Source organism: Rana temporaria, chromosome 1, assembly GCF_905171775.1.
Source record: "Rana temporaria chromosome 1, aRanTem1.1, whole genome shotgun sequence".
Classification (NCBI taxonomy): Eukaryota; Metazoa; Chordata; class Amphibia; order Anura; family Ranidae; genus Rana; species Rana temporaria.
This window is the reverse complement of record NC_053489.1, coordinates 647,099,264-647,115,188: the sequence shown is the minus strand read 5'-3', so window position 1 is coordinate 647,115,188 and position 15,925 is coordinate 647,099,264. Positions and strand designations below refer to the sequence as shown.

Sequence of the window (15,925 nt, the reverse complement as noted above, 5' to 3'; positions counted from 1 at the left end):
AAAAAAAATTTAAAACAAAAAAAAAAACGCGTCGCTGGACAGAAGGGTCTGCTTTTACATGGTGTAAACAGTTTACACTTTGTAAAAGCAGCCCTAATTTTACACATGCAACTTAATACTTACGGAGGAAAAAAAGAAGCTGAAAAGCTTCGTGGATCTCCGTAAGTGCTAATTTGCGTACCCGAGGCGGCATTTCGACGCAAAATGCCCCCAGCGGCGGATGCGGTACTGCATCCTAAGATCCGGCAGTGTAAGTCCCTTACACATGCCGGATCTTCTGTCTATCTCTTGGAAACTGATTCTGTGGATCAGTTCCATAGATAGAAACAGGGATACGACGGCGTATCAGTAGATACGCCGTCGTATCTCTTTTGAGGATATGGCCCTCTCTTCTTAAGGGTTAACCCTGACCAGAATAAATAATACATATTAGACTACTAAAATAGTATAATACTGTATATACGAAAATAAAATACTATGGGCCAGATTCTCATACATTAACGTTGCTCCTGGGCAGCGTAATGTATGTGCTGTACGCTGCACCGCCGCAGGTTTACATCCTGATTCTCAGAACACTTACCTGCTCGGCGCAAGCCCGCCCAATTCAAATGGGGCGGGCACCATTTAAATTAGGCGCGCTCCCGCGCCGAGCGTACTGCGCATGCTCCGTCAGGTAAATTACCCGACGTGCATTGCGCTAAATGACGTCGCCCCGACGTCATTTGCTTAGACGTTTACGTAAATGGCGTCCAGCGCCATTCACGGACGTCTTACGCAAACAACGTATTTTTTTTAAACTTCGACGCGGGAACGACGGCCATAGTTAACATTGGTTGCCCCTGCTAATAGCAAGGGCAACCTTACGCGTCGCGTACGCTACGGAAACGACGTAAATTCTCAGCGTCGGACGCGCCTAGGTTCGGGAATCTCGCATACTTACCTCATTTGCATAGACGACGGGGAAAACGACGATGCGACACCTAGCGGCGGGAAAAAAAATTACTTTTTAAGATCTGACAGCGTAACAGCCTTACGCATGTCAGATCTAATGGTTATCTATGCGCAACTGATTCTAAGAATCAGTCGCATAGATACCCGGGGCCAGATGAGGAGTTACGACGGCGCTAATGGTGTTGCGCTGTCGTAACGCCTTTGAGAATCTGGCCCATAATCTATTCTTTAACAGAATACACGTAAATGCAAAAATGTAATATAGTGTATTACTTTCCAATAAACATGCTTTAAGCACACAAAGAATTCAACAGCTTCAATTTGAAATGGAAAAGTACCAGTACTTTAAATAACATTAAAATACAAAGTCGCAATTTTAAATGCTATATTAGTTATTTTTAACAAAATAGGAATTCTAATAAGGCTTAACCCTGACCAGGATAAACAACAATCTACTAAAATAGTATCATACTGTATATACTAAAAAAAAAAAAAAAAAGTACTGTATCTATTCGTTAGCAGAATACAAGCAAAAAAATTATATTCTGTATTAATTTTCAATAAATGTGCTTTAAACATATTTTTTACCAGGGATTAAAGAGTACTTTCTTAGCGGGTGACAACTCAGGATATCCATATTTTTTTTCTTCAAAAACATATTAGAAGCAATGATACTTTTTTAGCAGTAGAGCAAATCCCCCTTCGCAGCCCTGGCATGAATAAAGCATAATGTTTGCGGAAAAAATGTTCAGTCAACCTCAGTGTGCATTGAGCTGCTAAAAACCAGAAAATCCCATAGGATTATGCTTTTTAATTTTTATTTATTTTTTGTGAAGAAGTCTGTCTAAACATCCACACATTAACAGATGAGAAAAAAAAAGGTAACACCTCGGTCCCCCTGAGAAGCAAATTGCCACATTATGAGAAATCAAAGCTCAGCCCTGACGACCTTCTCACATGTGTTAATGGATGAAGCCTGTCCTTCACTATTAGCATGAACTGTTTTCTGAAGGTTACTGTGGCGCACTTTGATATTTAAAGTTTGCCTAGCTGAGTGACACTAACAACTTTTGTGCCCCGCAGCCACAAACTGTCACTATTGTCAACATTGTTCTCAGGGCGCAATCTAGTTAGAATTTGGCGTATGGACAGGAAAAAAAAAAAAGGAAAGAACGGAAATGGTGAGCGAGCAGTAGACTACGTACCTCTGTCCTCGCAAAGAATATTTAGATTGTTTTTCACATTGTATGAAATGACCAACCTAAATAATTATAGCGATTAGGTGATACCAAACTATTGTGATTATAAGATACAAGGGATGGAAATGTTAGCAAGTTAATGGTATGGTGGTGAAGGTGTCCAAAATATTATGGTAGTAATTGCCACTTGCTGACCGATATACACAATGGGCCAGATTCACAGCCGAGATACGACGGAGTATCTCAGATACTCCGTCGTATCTCTCAGAGTATCTATGCGACTGAATAATAGAATCAGTTACACATAGATATCCCTAAGATCCGACAGGTGTAATTGTTTTACACTGTCGGATCTTAGGATGTAGTACCGCGGCCGCCGCTGGGGGGAGTTCGCGTCGTAAACCAGCGTCGGGTATGCAAATTTGGAGTTACGGCGATTCACAACGGATTTTCGCGTTCGCTACGTCGCCGCTAGTCTAGTTTCCCGTCGCAAAGTTAGTCGTCGTTTTGGGTGCCTTAACTTTATACAGCACACGTATGTGCTGTATAAAGTATGGCCGTCGTTCCCGCGTCGAAATTTTAAAATTCACGTCATTTGCATAAGACGTCCGGGAATACGGAAGTACACTACGCACGTCGCCATTCGAAAAAATGACGTCACTTCGCGCAAAGCACGGCGGGAATTTCGAAACGGAGCAAGCGCAGTAGGTCCGGTGCGAGAGCGCGCCTAATTTAAATGGCACACACCCATTTAAATTACGCGGGCTTACGCCGGAGGCCGCCGGCGTAGGTTTTCATTGCAAGTGCTCTGTGAATCAGGCACTTGCGATGAAAACTTGCGGTGGTGTAACGTATCTACGATACGTTATGCCGCCGCACTTCTACCTGAATCTGGCCCTATATTACCAAAAGTATTGGGACACCTGTATTTACACACACATTAACTTTATTGGAATCCTAGTCTTAGTATGTAGGGTTCAATATTGAGTTGGCCCACCCTTCCAGCTTTAACAGCTTCAACTCTTTTGGGAAGGCTATTCACAAGGTTTAGGAGTGCGTCTATGAGAATGTTTGACCATTTTTCCAGAAGAGCATTTGTGAGATCAGGCACTGATGTTGGACGAGAATGCCTGGCACGCAGTCTCCGCTCTAATTCATCCCAAAGGTGCTCTATCGGGTTGAGATCAGTCAAGCTCCTCCACCCATAACTCGCTCATCCATGTCTGTTTGGACCATGGTTTGGTCCAAATCATTTGGTGGAGGAGGGATTATGGTGTGGGGTTGTTTTTCGAGGGCTAGGCTTGGCAGTGAAGGGAATTCCTAAGGTGTCAGCATACCAAGACATTTTGGACATTTTCATGCTCCTAACTTTGTGGGAACAGTTTGAGGATGGCCCCTTCCTGTACTGTTTTATATTCAATGGCTGTTTTGGAAAGTGATTATGGCGACTTTACATCCACCCGATCACTTTTACAGCACTGTGAAAGGCTTCCTCCCACTTTTGCTGCCCCTGTGATTCTCCCTGCACTTTCCTGTTACTCTGGGGGGCCTGGGACAGCTTCCCACAGAAGAGATGGAAGAACTTATATTCCCCATCTCCGCTGTGATGAATTATCCCAGAAGTGACAATGATTTTGGCGCTGTCCTATCGCCTACCCAAAGCTATCACAAGCGGGCGTGTTAACCCCCTTTGTGATAACAATAAAGTTAAATAAAAAAAGTGTAAATCTTGACATGTTTAGTGTGACGGATCTCGAATACCCCAGGTGGGCACATCCGCCAGACCTGTGTCTCCTGTTCTCCAAACGCACCCGCAGCCTGCAGATTCGCCATAACCAGCCCTTAACCCCTCAATCACGAGATCCACACAGGTGTTGGGGGTTAAACATGCAGAGCATAAACTCTTTATTAAATACAAGACATACCCTTTTACACACAGTTAGGGACACTCCCCTTAGCTTTGTCTTAGAGGGGAGGGGATAGGGGACAAGAAACAACCAATGGGAACGGAACATACATACATTGAGACTACAGATAAACATAATGAGATTATGGTAAGCAGGCAGCCTCTCAATACATATCCCGTGCTTAGAGATGTCTCCAGTCCAGACCATTGCCTATGTCCAACACAATTAGACACAACAACAAGAGGGGGGTTGAGGGAGAAGGGATGTAGCATTACATTACATTATCTCAATGCCAGCTTGTCCCCAGGTCTCCAGTCTCTTCTGGGCCATAGTCTGTGGGTAGGAGGCCCGTCCACAGTCCCTTCCAAAACACACAGTGACAGTGGCTTCTGTCACATTTAGTATCTATTTACTTGACTCAACATTATCTTTTATATTTTACCAAAAATGGGATATTAGGGCTCTTTCACACGGAGCGGACTCGTTTCTGGGTCCGCTCCGTGTGTCTCCGTAGGCTCAGCGGGGATCCCCGCTGAGCTGTCGGCGGATAGGGCGGTCCCCGCACACAGTGCAGAGACCGCCCTGTCTCAGCTCCGCTCTGCCCTATGGGGTACCGGATGCAGATGGACCGTCTGTCCGTCTGCATCAGTTCCGTTCTGCCGGACGGAAAAAAAATAGGGTTTTCTTCTGTCCGAAAACCGTCCATCCGCTAACGGACGCGATCCCATAGGGATGTATTACAAGTCCGTTAACGGACTTGTAATAACGGACAGGCGGAGCGCACGTCTGAAAGAGGCCTTAATGTGTGCTTGTGTGCACTAGAAATCAGCCCATGAAGCTTGTCACCCTAAAAAATTTCAGGCGCTACTTTTGAGCATCAAGCTTCATGCCCTACGGGTTACCGCGATTGCAGCGCTATCTATCGCGTGACAATCGTGGCAGAACCACACCGCGATTATTGGTGCCATTAAAATGAAGGCCATCTCAAATGTGCTTTCTGCAATTTGTCCTTCGCTCCTCTGCGCTTTTGTTTTTCTGATATCCCACCATTCACTTTATTTTTTAAATAAATCGATTATACGATATTATTATTGAATAATCATATATCATTTGCATTAATTGGGTATTAAAGGAGAAAATAAAAAAAATTTAAATAAAGGTAAAATTGCTATATCAGGGCTTAGTCTAGGTTTAATTTCAGGGTCAATGTCAGGATCAACGGTCAGTGTCAGTATTTTTTAGGTAAGATTAAACAAAAAAAACTGTATTTAGCGTCAGCGTGTTTAGGTAGGATAAAAAAAAAATAAATGTGAAGTATTGTTTCTCGGCCCTACTATCGGTACAAACAACAAATAATATACACATATGATATTACGGTGAATGAAATGTATTTCATTTATTTTTTGGTTTGGTGGGGGGGGGGGGGGGGTTACGGTAATGGAAAGAAATTTACAGACAAATTTATAAATTTATAAATTCTGAAAAAAGAAACTAAAATTTGTTTTATAATTTACCTGGATAAACTTAGTAGTTGTAATGATATGTACGGCTTTACTAACACATGCCAAAGTCACAAAACTGGGTTCAGGCATTAAGATTATTTTTATTTTCAGGCATTAACCACTTACTGACGGCTGCACGCCGATATACGTCGGCAGAATGGCAGCGTAGGAAAATGGGTGTATCTGTATGTCCCCTTTAAGATTGCGCGTGCCCGCCGCACTCCCCATGGCCGTGCCCGCGAGACCGCTGGTGTCCGGTGATCGGGTCACAAAGAGGCAGAACAGGGGGATGTCTGTGTAAACAAGGCCTTTTTCCTGTTCTGCCTAGTGACAGGACACTATAATCGGGAGCAGCGATCAGTGTCGGGTCACAGTAAGCCCTGCCCCCACACAGTTAGAATCACTCCCTAGGACACACTTAAACCCTTCCTCGCCCCCTAGTGGTTAACCCCTTCCCTGTCAGTCACATTTATATAGTAATCAGTGCATTTTTATAGCACTCATCGCTGTATAAATGTGAATGGTCCCAAAATAGCGTCAATGTGGACACTTTTTTTTACATCATGTGGATGGCCGGGTGCGTGTGCATCACTTGTCTGGGGAAGACATGTCACCAGGATGCAGTATGGGAAGAAGGCAAGTCGGCAGAGGCAGTGTGATGCTTGGGCGATGTTCTGACATGTACCACCTAAATAAACATTGTTGCTGATTAAGTATACCCCTTCATGGAAACAGTATTCCTTGATGGCAGTGGCCACTTTCAGCAAGATAGTGTTCCCTGCCACACTGGAAAATGGTTTAAGGAACACAACAATAAGTTTGAGCTGTTGACTTGACCTCCAAATGCTTCAGATCTCAAGTCATCGAGCATCTGTGGGATGTGCTGGAAAAACAAGTCCAATCCATGGAGGCCCCACCTCACAACTTACAGAATGTGAAGGATCTGCTACTGACCGCTTGGTACCAAATATCACAGCATACCTTCAAAGGTCTATCTGCATCCATGCCATGATGGGTCAGGGCCATTTTGAAGGCAAAAGAAGGACCTACTTATATTAGGTAGGTCACCATATTGTTATGACTGGACCGTGTATATTTTCATGGTCATTTCATGCAACCGGTGTAATATGTCAGTGTAATATTTCCAGGTATTATTACCTCTCTCGTAGATTACAGTACTCCCTGACAATGACTTCATGTGCTTTTCTCTCCAGAAGGATCAAACTACTTTTATTCAGTTACCATATTTATTAACCAGGGTCATCGTCTATTTCCTGTGCCAGAATGTTTTTTTTTTTTTTTTTTTTTATACTTGGAAATCTTGCAAACAACACAATTCCTGCCCCTTTTATGTCTACCCTAATTTCTCCACTGTATCTATAGAAGGAGCCATGGTTGCCACCAAGGCTGAGCTTTAACCACATCAATACTGGGCACTTTCGCCCCCTTCCTTCTCAGACCAATTTTCAGCTTTCAGCGCTCTCGCATTTTCAATGAGAATTGCGCGGTCATGCTACGCTGTACCCAAATGAATTTTTTATCACTTTGTCTGCACAAATAGAGTTTTCTTTTGGTGGTATTTATTCCTGAATCTGTTTTTTATTTTTTTGCGATATAAGCGAAAAAAGAGCGGAAATTTGAAAAAAAAAAACAACAATATTTTCTTCTTTCAATTTTAAAAGAAATCCAAGAAAATCTAATTTTGTCATAAAGTTAAGCCAAAATGTATTCTACTACATGTTTTTGGTAAAAAAAATCCAGTTAAGTGTATAATAATTGGTTTGTGTGATCACGGACAGATGTACGCAGATGATCACGGACATAGGTGTGCAGGTGATCACAGACATATATGTGTGCAGATAATCATTGGGACATGTGTTTTTACTGTGTGGGGACATGTGTGGGGAAACATGTGTGGGGACATATGTTTTGGGGACATTGTGCTGGGACTTTGTGTGTTTACATGTGTGGGGACACTAGGATGGTGATCAGTGTGTAAAAAGCTGTAAAAAAACGCACATACTCACTGATCACCAGCAGGCTGCAGCGATCCCTCTCCTCTACTCATCGGCAACTTCTGTGTGAGGAGAGGAGAGCCGATCGCCTAGCAACTGGCTCTCTATTTACATCACATGATGGCTGTGATTGGACACGGCCGTCATGTGATCAGGAGGGCCAATCACAGAGCCCTCCTGCCAATCGGAGATGCACCATGTTTGGGTGGCACAAGCACATCTGGATCGTGCCGTTGTGTGGGCATGCACACGGGCACACGCGTGCGATCCCCCTCCTTCTGAGGGACGTTCCTGAACGTCCACTCAGGAGAGAGCGCTCACCCGACTATATATATACAGCGGCCTGGTGGGAAGTAGTTAAGCATGTTGGTCTTTGATCACTTCCATTAAATGGTAAGACAATCCCATGAACAGAAGATTAGCTCACTGGGGGTGTTCTGTACATATATAATTTAGAAGTCACTCTCACTGTTGCCACGATTACAAGGAAGCAACATTTTCGTCAGTTTTAGCAAATCATAGCTAGCTGTGGATTGAAATGGAAAATTAAATTAAACATTAAATCACAAAACAGCTTATATCAATTTTTCAACAAAATTAGTTTTCCTTTAATACACCAAGGTTTTAAAGCACTAAAATATTTACATATTCTGCAAAATTTCCTTATAGTAGTAATTTATATTTTCACAGTATTTTTCCATGGAACCATCACTGCAAAACTTTCGAAGCCTGACACCAAATCTCAAGGGATGGCATGCCTGTATGATATGCTCCAGATAACATTGTGGAGGATGGTGAAACATCCAGAGATAAAGTTAACCATTTGAAAATAAGGATCATATTCTTCTGAATTATTTCATTTACTTTCGGAGTTCTGCGGGTTCTTTTGGCGCAGTAGTGAAGAGATTGGAAAGTTCAGCGATGTCAGCCCTCGGAATATGTTCAGCAGCCTCTGAAGTCAGAGACAAATTAATACCCTGCTGTGCGGAACATTTCTTTGGTCCTGCCGCAAATACATTACTGAATAATTCTCCAAACCTGCCCGCCGCCAGATGAATTGGTCACATTTTGCACTGAAACATTATAGGCTTTTTTTTCCTTGATGAATGCTGTAATTTTTCCAAGTGGAAGACTGTCACTGAAGCTCCAGAAACATGTTTGCCATTATTTCTCATACATTTTGCTATAATGCGGCATTATTTTCAAGGGTCTAACTACAAATTATCAGGCCCGGTAACAAAATCAATGAAGAACGTTGGCTTTTTCACTTTCTAAGTATATTGCAATTTAAAAAACTGTAATAAAAAAAAAAAAAGAGATGAGTCTAGTACATGCACCATGGACTTTTTTGTTATTTGAAAGCTGTGAATCTCTAATGAGGGGCATCTGGTACTAAGGCTTCTTCCATGCACTTTTGGACTGTTGCAAGTAAAGCCTACATTATTACCTTAAAATAAGCCTGCCTTAAGAAACTATGGGGGTTATCATTCCTGACCTTCTTCTACAAATGCTAATTGAACAGCTATGTTGCTAACCCACTAGCCGTATAGAAGATCCAAACTATAACTGGGTGACTTCTAAAGCTCAGTGACTCATAAACAATCTGATCAATATTCCTATCGCGCACGTTCCTGGCAAATATGGCTCATAAAATGGTGGGTGCTGAAACGCTTACCAGTTGGGTTCTGGAAACATCAAACAAGCGGACATACTCGCCAGCACACCATGGATTAACAACTTCCGACCAAAAGTTTTAATAAAAAAAGATCATATCACAAGGGATAGCGCAATGTTTCGGAGCCACACAGGGCCCCTTCGTCAGGCATGTGATAAGGTGCAACAGTGTCAAAGCAGAATATAAATACAATAGCCTATAGCCTATTGGCTATTGTATTTATATTCTGCTTTGACACTGTTGCCAAAATGAAGGGGCCCTGCGTGGCTCCGAAACGTTGCACTATCCCTTGTGTTGTGATCTTTTTTCATTAAAACTTTTGGATGGAAGTAGTCGATCCATGGTGTGCTGGCGAGTATGTACGCTTGCTTGACAATAACATCCTTTTTATGTTTGATGCTGATGTCCTTCAGCCTCCCTTTCTCCCTGTCTACATGCATTGGGCATATAGTCTTTCTCTGGACAGGCCTCCTTCTAGTGATTAGGCATGAGCTTGGGATTGGCTTGGGTTAAGATAAATCCATATTGGGTTAAACCCAGAAGGTAACTGTAAGTGCTAAGCCGAATATCCGAGGCAGAGGCATTCCCGACCTCACAGCTGCATATATGCAAAGAGTCAGAGATAGCGGGAATTTTTGGACAAAAAAAGTAGGAGGGGCAGCGGGATTTGTCTTGCTACCATGGAGGACATTACGCTAGATTAAAATCACATAATTTTATTGTTACAAATAACATCACAATGAACTATATTTTTCATTAAGACAAAACATAAGAATAAAAATCCCTCTTGTATGGCTGTAATACACCCACAATGTGGTGCTACTAGCACCATAATGATGTTAATCCATAGTACATGTAGTCAGCCAAACTCAACATGTTTTGCAGTGAAAATCGTGAAATTATGCGATTTTAATGTAATGTCCTTAATGGTACCAAGAAAAATCCTGTTGCCACTTCCACTTTTTTGTAGTCAGCCAAACTCAACATGTTTTGCAGTGAAAATCGTGAAATTATGCGATTTTAATGTAATGTCCTTAATGGTACCAAGAAAAATCCTGTTGCCACTTCCACTTTTTTGTCCAATTATATTAGGATTTAGGATGTAGGTACTTCTATACTGGGTAGAACACCCATTTATACTGTTATACTGAGCACTTGATCTTGTATACGATGGTGGGTATTATTTAAATTAAAGGTTCAGATTTAAAATGACTGAAAGACTCCCTTTGTAATTGTTTTATTGGAAATACCCTTTGTTACAGCTCCCCTGGGTGACACATGATCTGCATGAGCTCTTCTCTTCTCTAGGATCTGACATCAGCCGACTCCGTGCACTTAAGAGGGAGGGGCCACAGATGTCAGCCGGGAAGAGAGCAGAAGAGGGAAGAGCCGATATCCCCGCTGCAGACGTCAGCGAGGAGGAGAGGAGAAGACCTCCGGCAAGTCTGTAAATAAAGTATTTGCACAATGCAGTTACAAAGGAAGACACGCACACCTTATAGCGGTGTAATCGTTCTGCAAGGTGGATTACATTTTTTAACACACTTTACTAGGGCTTATTTTTGGGGTAGGGCTTATATTGCAGCCCTCCCCGAAAATCCTGCTAGGTCTTATTATTGGGGTAGATCATATTTTCTTGGGAAACGCATTATTAATAGTCAAGGTGGTTTGTGGATACTACTGTATGAAGTGACTTCCTGAGATTCCTTCCCATATATTTATTGGGAGAAGATTCTAAGGATTTTATCGTCAGGCCTCTTGTTAGAAGAGATCTTGAACCAGAGACATTCTAACTGCAGGTCTTTAATTGAATGGGATCCTAGGCCAGCGAAATTCTGTCTCTGGCTTATTATTCGGGGACTGGAGGGGAAGCTCAGACCGAAACATTCTATCTACAGGTCTCTAATGGTAAGAGATACTGGACCATAAAGATTCTATTTGATGGGAGGAGATCCTAGGCCAGAGATATCCTATCTCTGGGTTTTTAGAGTGATGACATCCTGCTTTCTTCTGGGTCTTTAATTGGAAAAGGTCCAGGGCCAGAGAGATTCTAACTCCAAGTCTTTAAAAGGAAAAGGAGAGGATCCCAAGTCTGAGAAATGTTAATTCCAGGTCTCTAATGAGAGGAGATCCTATCCATGAAAATTCGACTTCCAGAAGAGATCCTGGACTAGAGAGAGATTATATTTTAAGGACTCTAATTGGGGGAAATCATGAGTCAAAGAAAGTCTCTAGGCGTCTAATAGGAGAATATCTTGACCCGTGGAGGTTATATTTCCAGGTCCTAAATGGGAGGAGATCTTGGGCAAGAAAAAGTCTATCTCCAAGGATTTAGAGAAAGAAGATCTGATCCTCCTGAAGAGATTCTATCTTCAGGAATTTAAACTGTATTTTCTCAATGTAAACGATAAAAATAAATTCATTCTGGAATGCTCTGCTGCATCCCCAATTATAACTCTTATTAGAGTCAGCAGATGAATAAAACAATACATGTTAAGGAAAAAAATGATATAAGATGAAGGTTAATGAATGGTGATGGGTAGGGATGATGGTGATGATGATGAACTTATGATGATGATGATGATCATCATCATAATAAAGAAGTATAAGGGTGAATCATGTCTTATAACCTAGAACTTCATACAAGACACAAATATTTAAAAATAAAATAATATCCCCTTGTACGTGAAAACAAAATTTCTTCCAGTAACATGATACATATGCACCACTATCTCCGATTTGTAGTAACTGCCCTGCTTTAAACCTGGAACATGTGAAGAGTTCTAATATAGAAAGCTATATGTGTATCAGCAAATGGTACATGAGAAATAGATGAAACTGAGCCCGATAATTAGGCGGTAAGGAAATAACTGCAGCTTGGCAAAGTAAATCATCTGTATTAAACCACTCTCCATTTCCCCTGAAGCACTTAAGTGTCCCATAAAGTCCAATGTCATCCCAATAAACATTTAGCAGAAATTCATTTTATCAGAGACAACAAAAATAAAGATACACAAAAATAAAAGATAGAAAAAAAATACAGCTACAATTTTAGCTCAGCTATAAAACTAAAATTTATCAAGCAGCAGGGTGAATCCAATGTTATTCCAACTGACTTTTAGTCGTAGGATACTGTTGAAGTTTTTGAAGATTCTGTCAACTTTTATTGCCCTGAAGTCTGAAAGACTAGGGTGGCTTATCAGTAAAGGAAGGCAATCAAGATTTTAATAGAGAAACTACCCAAGAAATGCCTCCAAACGTTTTTTTTTGTTCTGTCCTTATCAGTGTCCCCCATTATATAACTGCATTTTTTTCGGATTTTCGCAGCTGTTCTTTGTGCCCAAAATTTGATTATATGCCTCAGTATCACTCTATTACTCCTATTCCTGGTTCTAAGGCTAGCCATAGATGTAAAGATGTCTTTGAGAATGATGAGGAGCAGCTACCTGTCTTCTGTAGCTTTGGGACCCACGACTGTTTCTTGTGCAATTTGTTTGATAGACTAAGGCAGCCTACATAAAATTAACCTCTTAATTCCTTTTCCTTATTGGGAAGAGGAAATGTATTGCTAGGCACTGGGAGTTCCCAACAAAATGTAAAATCAATGTAAGTTATTAATTTCAGTAATTAAACTGCTTTGACAAAAAAAACACTATTCCTTTTTTGTGTAGTTACTGTCTGATTTTTATTTTAGATGTATTTAGGGTATTTTAGTTCATTTAATTTAGTGTTCTTCCCATTGTGTATTTTTCTCTTTGTATGTGTGTATTTGATCACCTTTTCACTGTGTACTTTAAATGTATTATTGTAATTGTTTTCATTGTCTGTTTTTACCATTTTGTGAAAAAAATAAATTGAAATAAATAATGGGGCTAATGAAGGCCATTTTTTGCCACATGAAAAGTCCAAGAGACCTCAATAGAGATTCCATAACCCGCAGGAGCCAATTAAAAATGGCTATACTTGCCTTTCCTTGCCTGTTCTGCAGCTGCTTTGGTCCAGTCCCCAGTGGCGGCTGCTGTGTGCAGGAGACAACCGGCAATGACTGTGCAATGTCTGGGAAGTTAAGTCATCCTTAGACTTACTATGGGACTTCCGTTGTTGGCTGTCTCTCCTGCACACGCCTACACATTGAAGCTGCCACTGACAGCTCAGCGGCTGCAAAACTGGTAAGTATAGCGATTCTTTCTGTACAGGACTAGATAGATTAGGCTTAGAATGTGATAAAGACTAGCTTTAGAGTTAGTTAGTCTTTGACTAAACTTCCACTTTCACCGTTGTTCACCTTTTTTTTCTTCTAAATTCCAGTACCAATATACAGTAGCTTTAATGTACTTATTTTATAAAATTAAACCAACTTTCCATTTATTTTACACATGCTTACCTCACTTCCAATGGCTGTTTAAAAACACTTCTTCATTACTTCTGCCTTACTTCCTGAACAGACCTTAGGTGATGTCCAGTGGCGGCCCGTACATAAGGGGTGTAGGGGCGCCGCCCCTTAATCCATGTGCCCGGTCCCTAATCTACATGCAGGGCACTGGACGCATGGATTCCAATGTTTTTTTTTCCTGCAGTAGCAGCAGCACATGATTAGCGGGTACTTAGAGGGCAATGCGGCCTGAGCCCACCCAGTTGTGTGACAAAGCAAATTAATATTCACTACTATTTTCCTCATTCTTCTCCCAGTCAATCAGGAAGACCCGATTGACCAGGGGTCACAGGATCCGCTTCCTGTTTAGCCGGGAGGAGAAGCAACGGCCCTGAAGTGAGGTCTCAAACAATGGCTCACCCACAGCCACATCCAGCACTCCCTGGTTCAGACAGTGGAGGGAGTAGGAGGGGAGATCAGAGTGTCATCCCAGCCAGGACTCATCACCTGCCTCCTAAGGTGAGGAAGCCTCAGTTTGTTGCCTTGCCATCTGTCCATCTCCCGATGGAGATTCCTATAACCCTACAATTAAGGCCAATTGCACCCTTAAAAACCATCAAACGCCACCTTTAAAAGTGATTCCCCTCCCCCTTTTGTATTTCATCACCTCTTACTGTACCTGTTAGACAGAACCCACTACAGCAATCTCAGGGCAAGCGGTGATCAATGTCCCTTGGTAGCACCTCTGGGGCAAAGGTGTAATGACTGCCAAGAGGCCAAGATTTCCACTTGAACAGAGATTACTGGAGTGGGTTCTGCCTAACAGGTAAAAGATTTTTTTTTAAAGTGTGTGTGTGTGGGGGGGGGGGTAGTTACTTTTAAAGGTGGTGTTTGATGATTAAGGGTGCAATGGGCCTTAATTGGCTCCTGAAGGCTTTGAAACCATTCAGCTCTCTTGGAGCCAATTAAGGCCCATTGCACCCTCAAAAACCATTAAACACCAACTTAGAAAAAGAAATCCACTCCCATAGGAGTAATCTCTGTTCAAGAGGAAATCACTGTCTCTTGGCAATCATTTCCCCTTCCACCCCAAAAGGTGCTACCAAGGGTGAGTGTCTATTGATTTATAAGGATGTAATGGGCCTTAATTGGCTCCTGAGAGTTATGAAGCCTCCATTCAGCCCTCCTGGTTCAGGACCATCTGGTTAGTTCTATTGACAACCACAAGAACATCAATCGGGCCCAGCCACTGCCCAAGACATGCTTACTGCACCAAAATTGTGAGTTGCCACTTTTTTTAAACCACATTTATGTGACTTTTTTTATTACACAAGGCCAGTGTACTCTTGTACTTATTCTAATATTTCAGTACATGGTTACCCTTCGTTGTTATGGAGCTGTTAAATCAAATGCATCCTGAACCAAAGAAAAAAAATTCCTATTTGTATAAAACTGCTGCAGACCTTTTTTTTCCTGCCCTCTAAATACATTTGTTATATAGTTCTGTGTGATTTTTTTTCTATCCATCTTTTTGTATTCTTATTGTTTCTTGGTGAACATCTAGAGAAAGAAAATCTTCCAATAAAATCTAACCTCACTGAGCAGGACTGTAATATTATCCACCATGAAATCTCGACTTTTTTCCCTTTTTTGGTTTTCCATGAATATTTTTCAGAAAGTCAATATTGCTGAATGTGTAAATTATTCTTCTTTCACACACTTTGCTACTATATACTGCTATATACTGTTTTACCAGAATTTGAAAAGCCTATAAAGTATAGACTATGAAGCTCACCTGTCTCCGCAAGTCTCGTGTCTTCTTGGTCATCTTATCGATGGCAATGTTCAGCGGGTCACCTTTTTCTTTTCTTCCACTCTAAAAAAAACAAGGACATACTTTTAGCTTACACTAAATACACAGAATTACCAAACTGCATATCAGGCAAAAGAAATTTCTGCTTTCGTTATGTTGAGGGACAGTTTAAATGAACAGATCGAGACAGAAATAGGACACATCATGGCTGGCATGTTTGTAAGGGTGCAAGTTTCAGGTCTGCCATGTTGATCATTGATTCATTACCTAGTGAGCCACTGAACTGGAGTAAGAATGCGAACAATGGCACCTAACACATACCCCTGCCCGCCTTTTCTGAGTCAATAACCCACTTGGAGATAAAGCCAGGGGTTGGTTTACCGGAAATGAAAAACAGGCTTTTTGTAATTTATTGAGGGTGTGCTATAAGTGTGCACAGGTACACTTTAGGGTGGAGCTAAAAAAAAACCTGTTTCTATAAATCCCCCATG

The 15,925-nt window shown here is 41.5% G+C and overlaps 1 protein-coding gene across 2 annotated transcripts in view; it reads right to left on the bottom strand.

The window, feature by feature from the left end:
- Positions 1-15,539, bottom strand: part of CTNNA2 (catenin alpha 2) — an 832,954-nt gene extending 817,415 nt beyond the window's left edge. For both annotated transcript variants that reach the window (XM_040335493.1, XM_040335494.1), the window contains exon 1: positions 15,417-15,539. In XM_040335493.1, the coding sequence (XP_040191427.1) occupies positions 15,417-15,449 (33 nt within the window). In that variant the 5' untranslated portion in view covers positions 15,450-15,539. The remainder of the gene's footprint in view (positions 1-15,416) is intronic.
- Between the last annotated feature and the right edge of the window lie 386 nt (positions 15,540-15,925).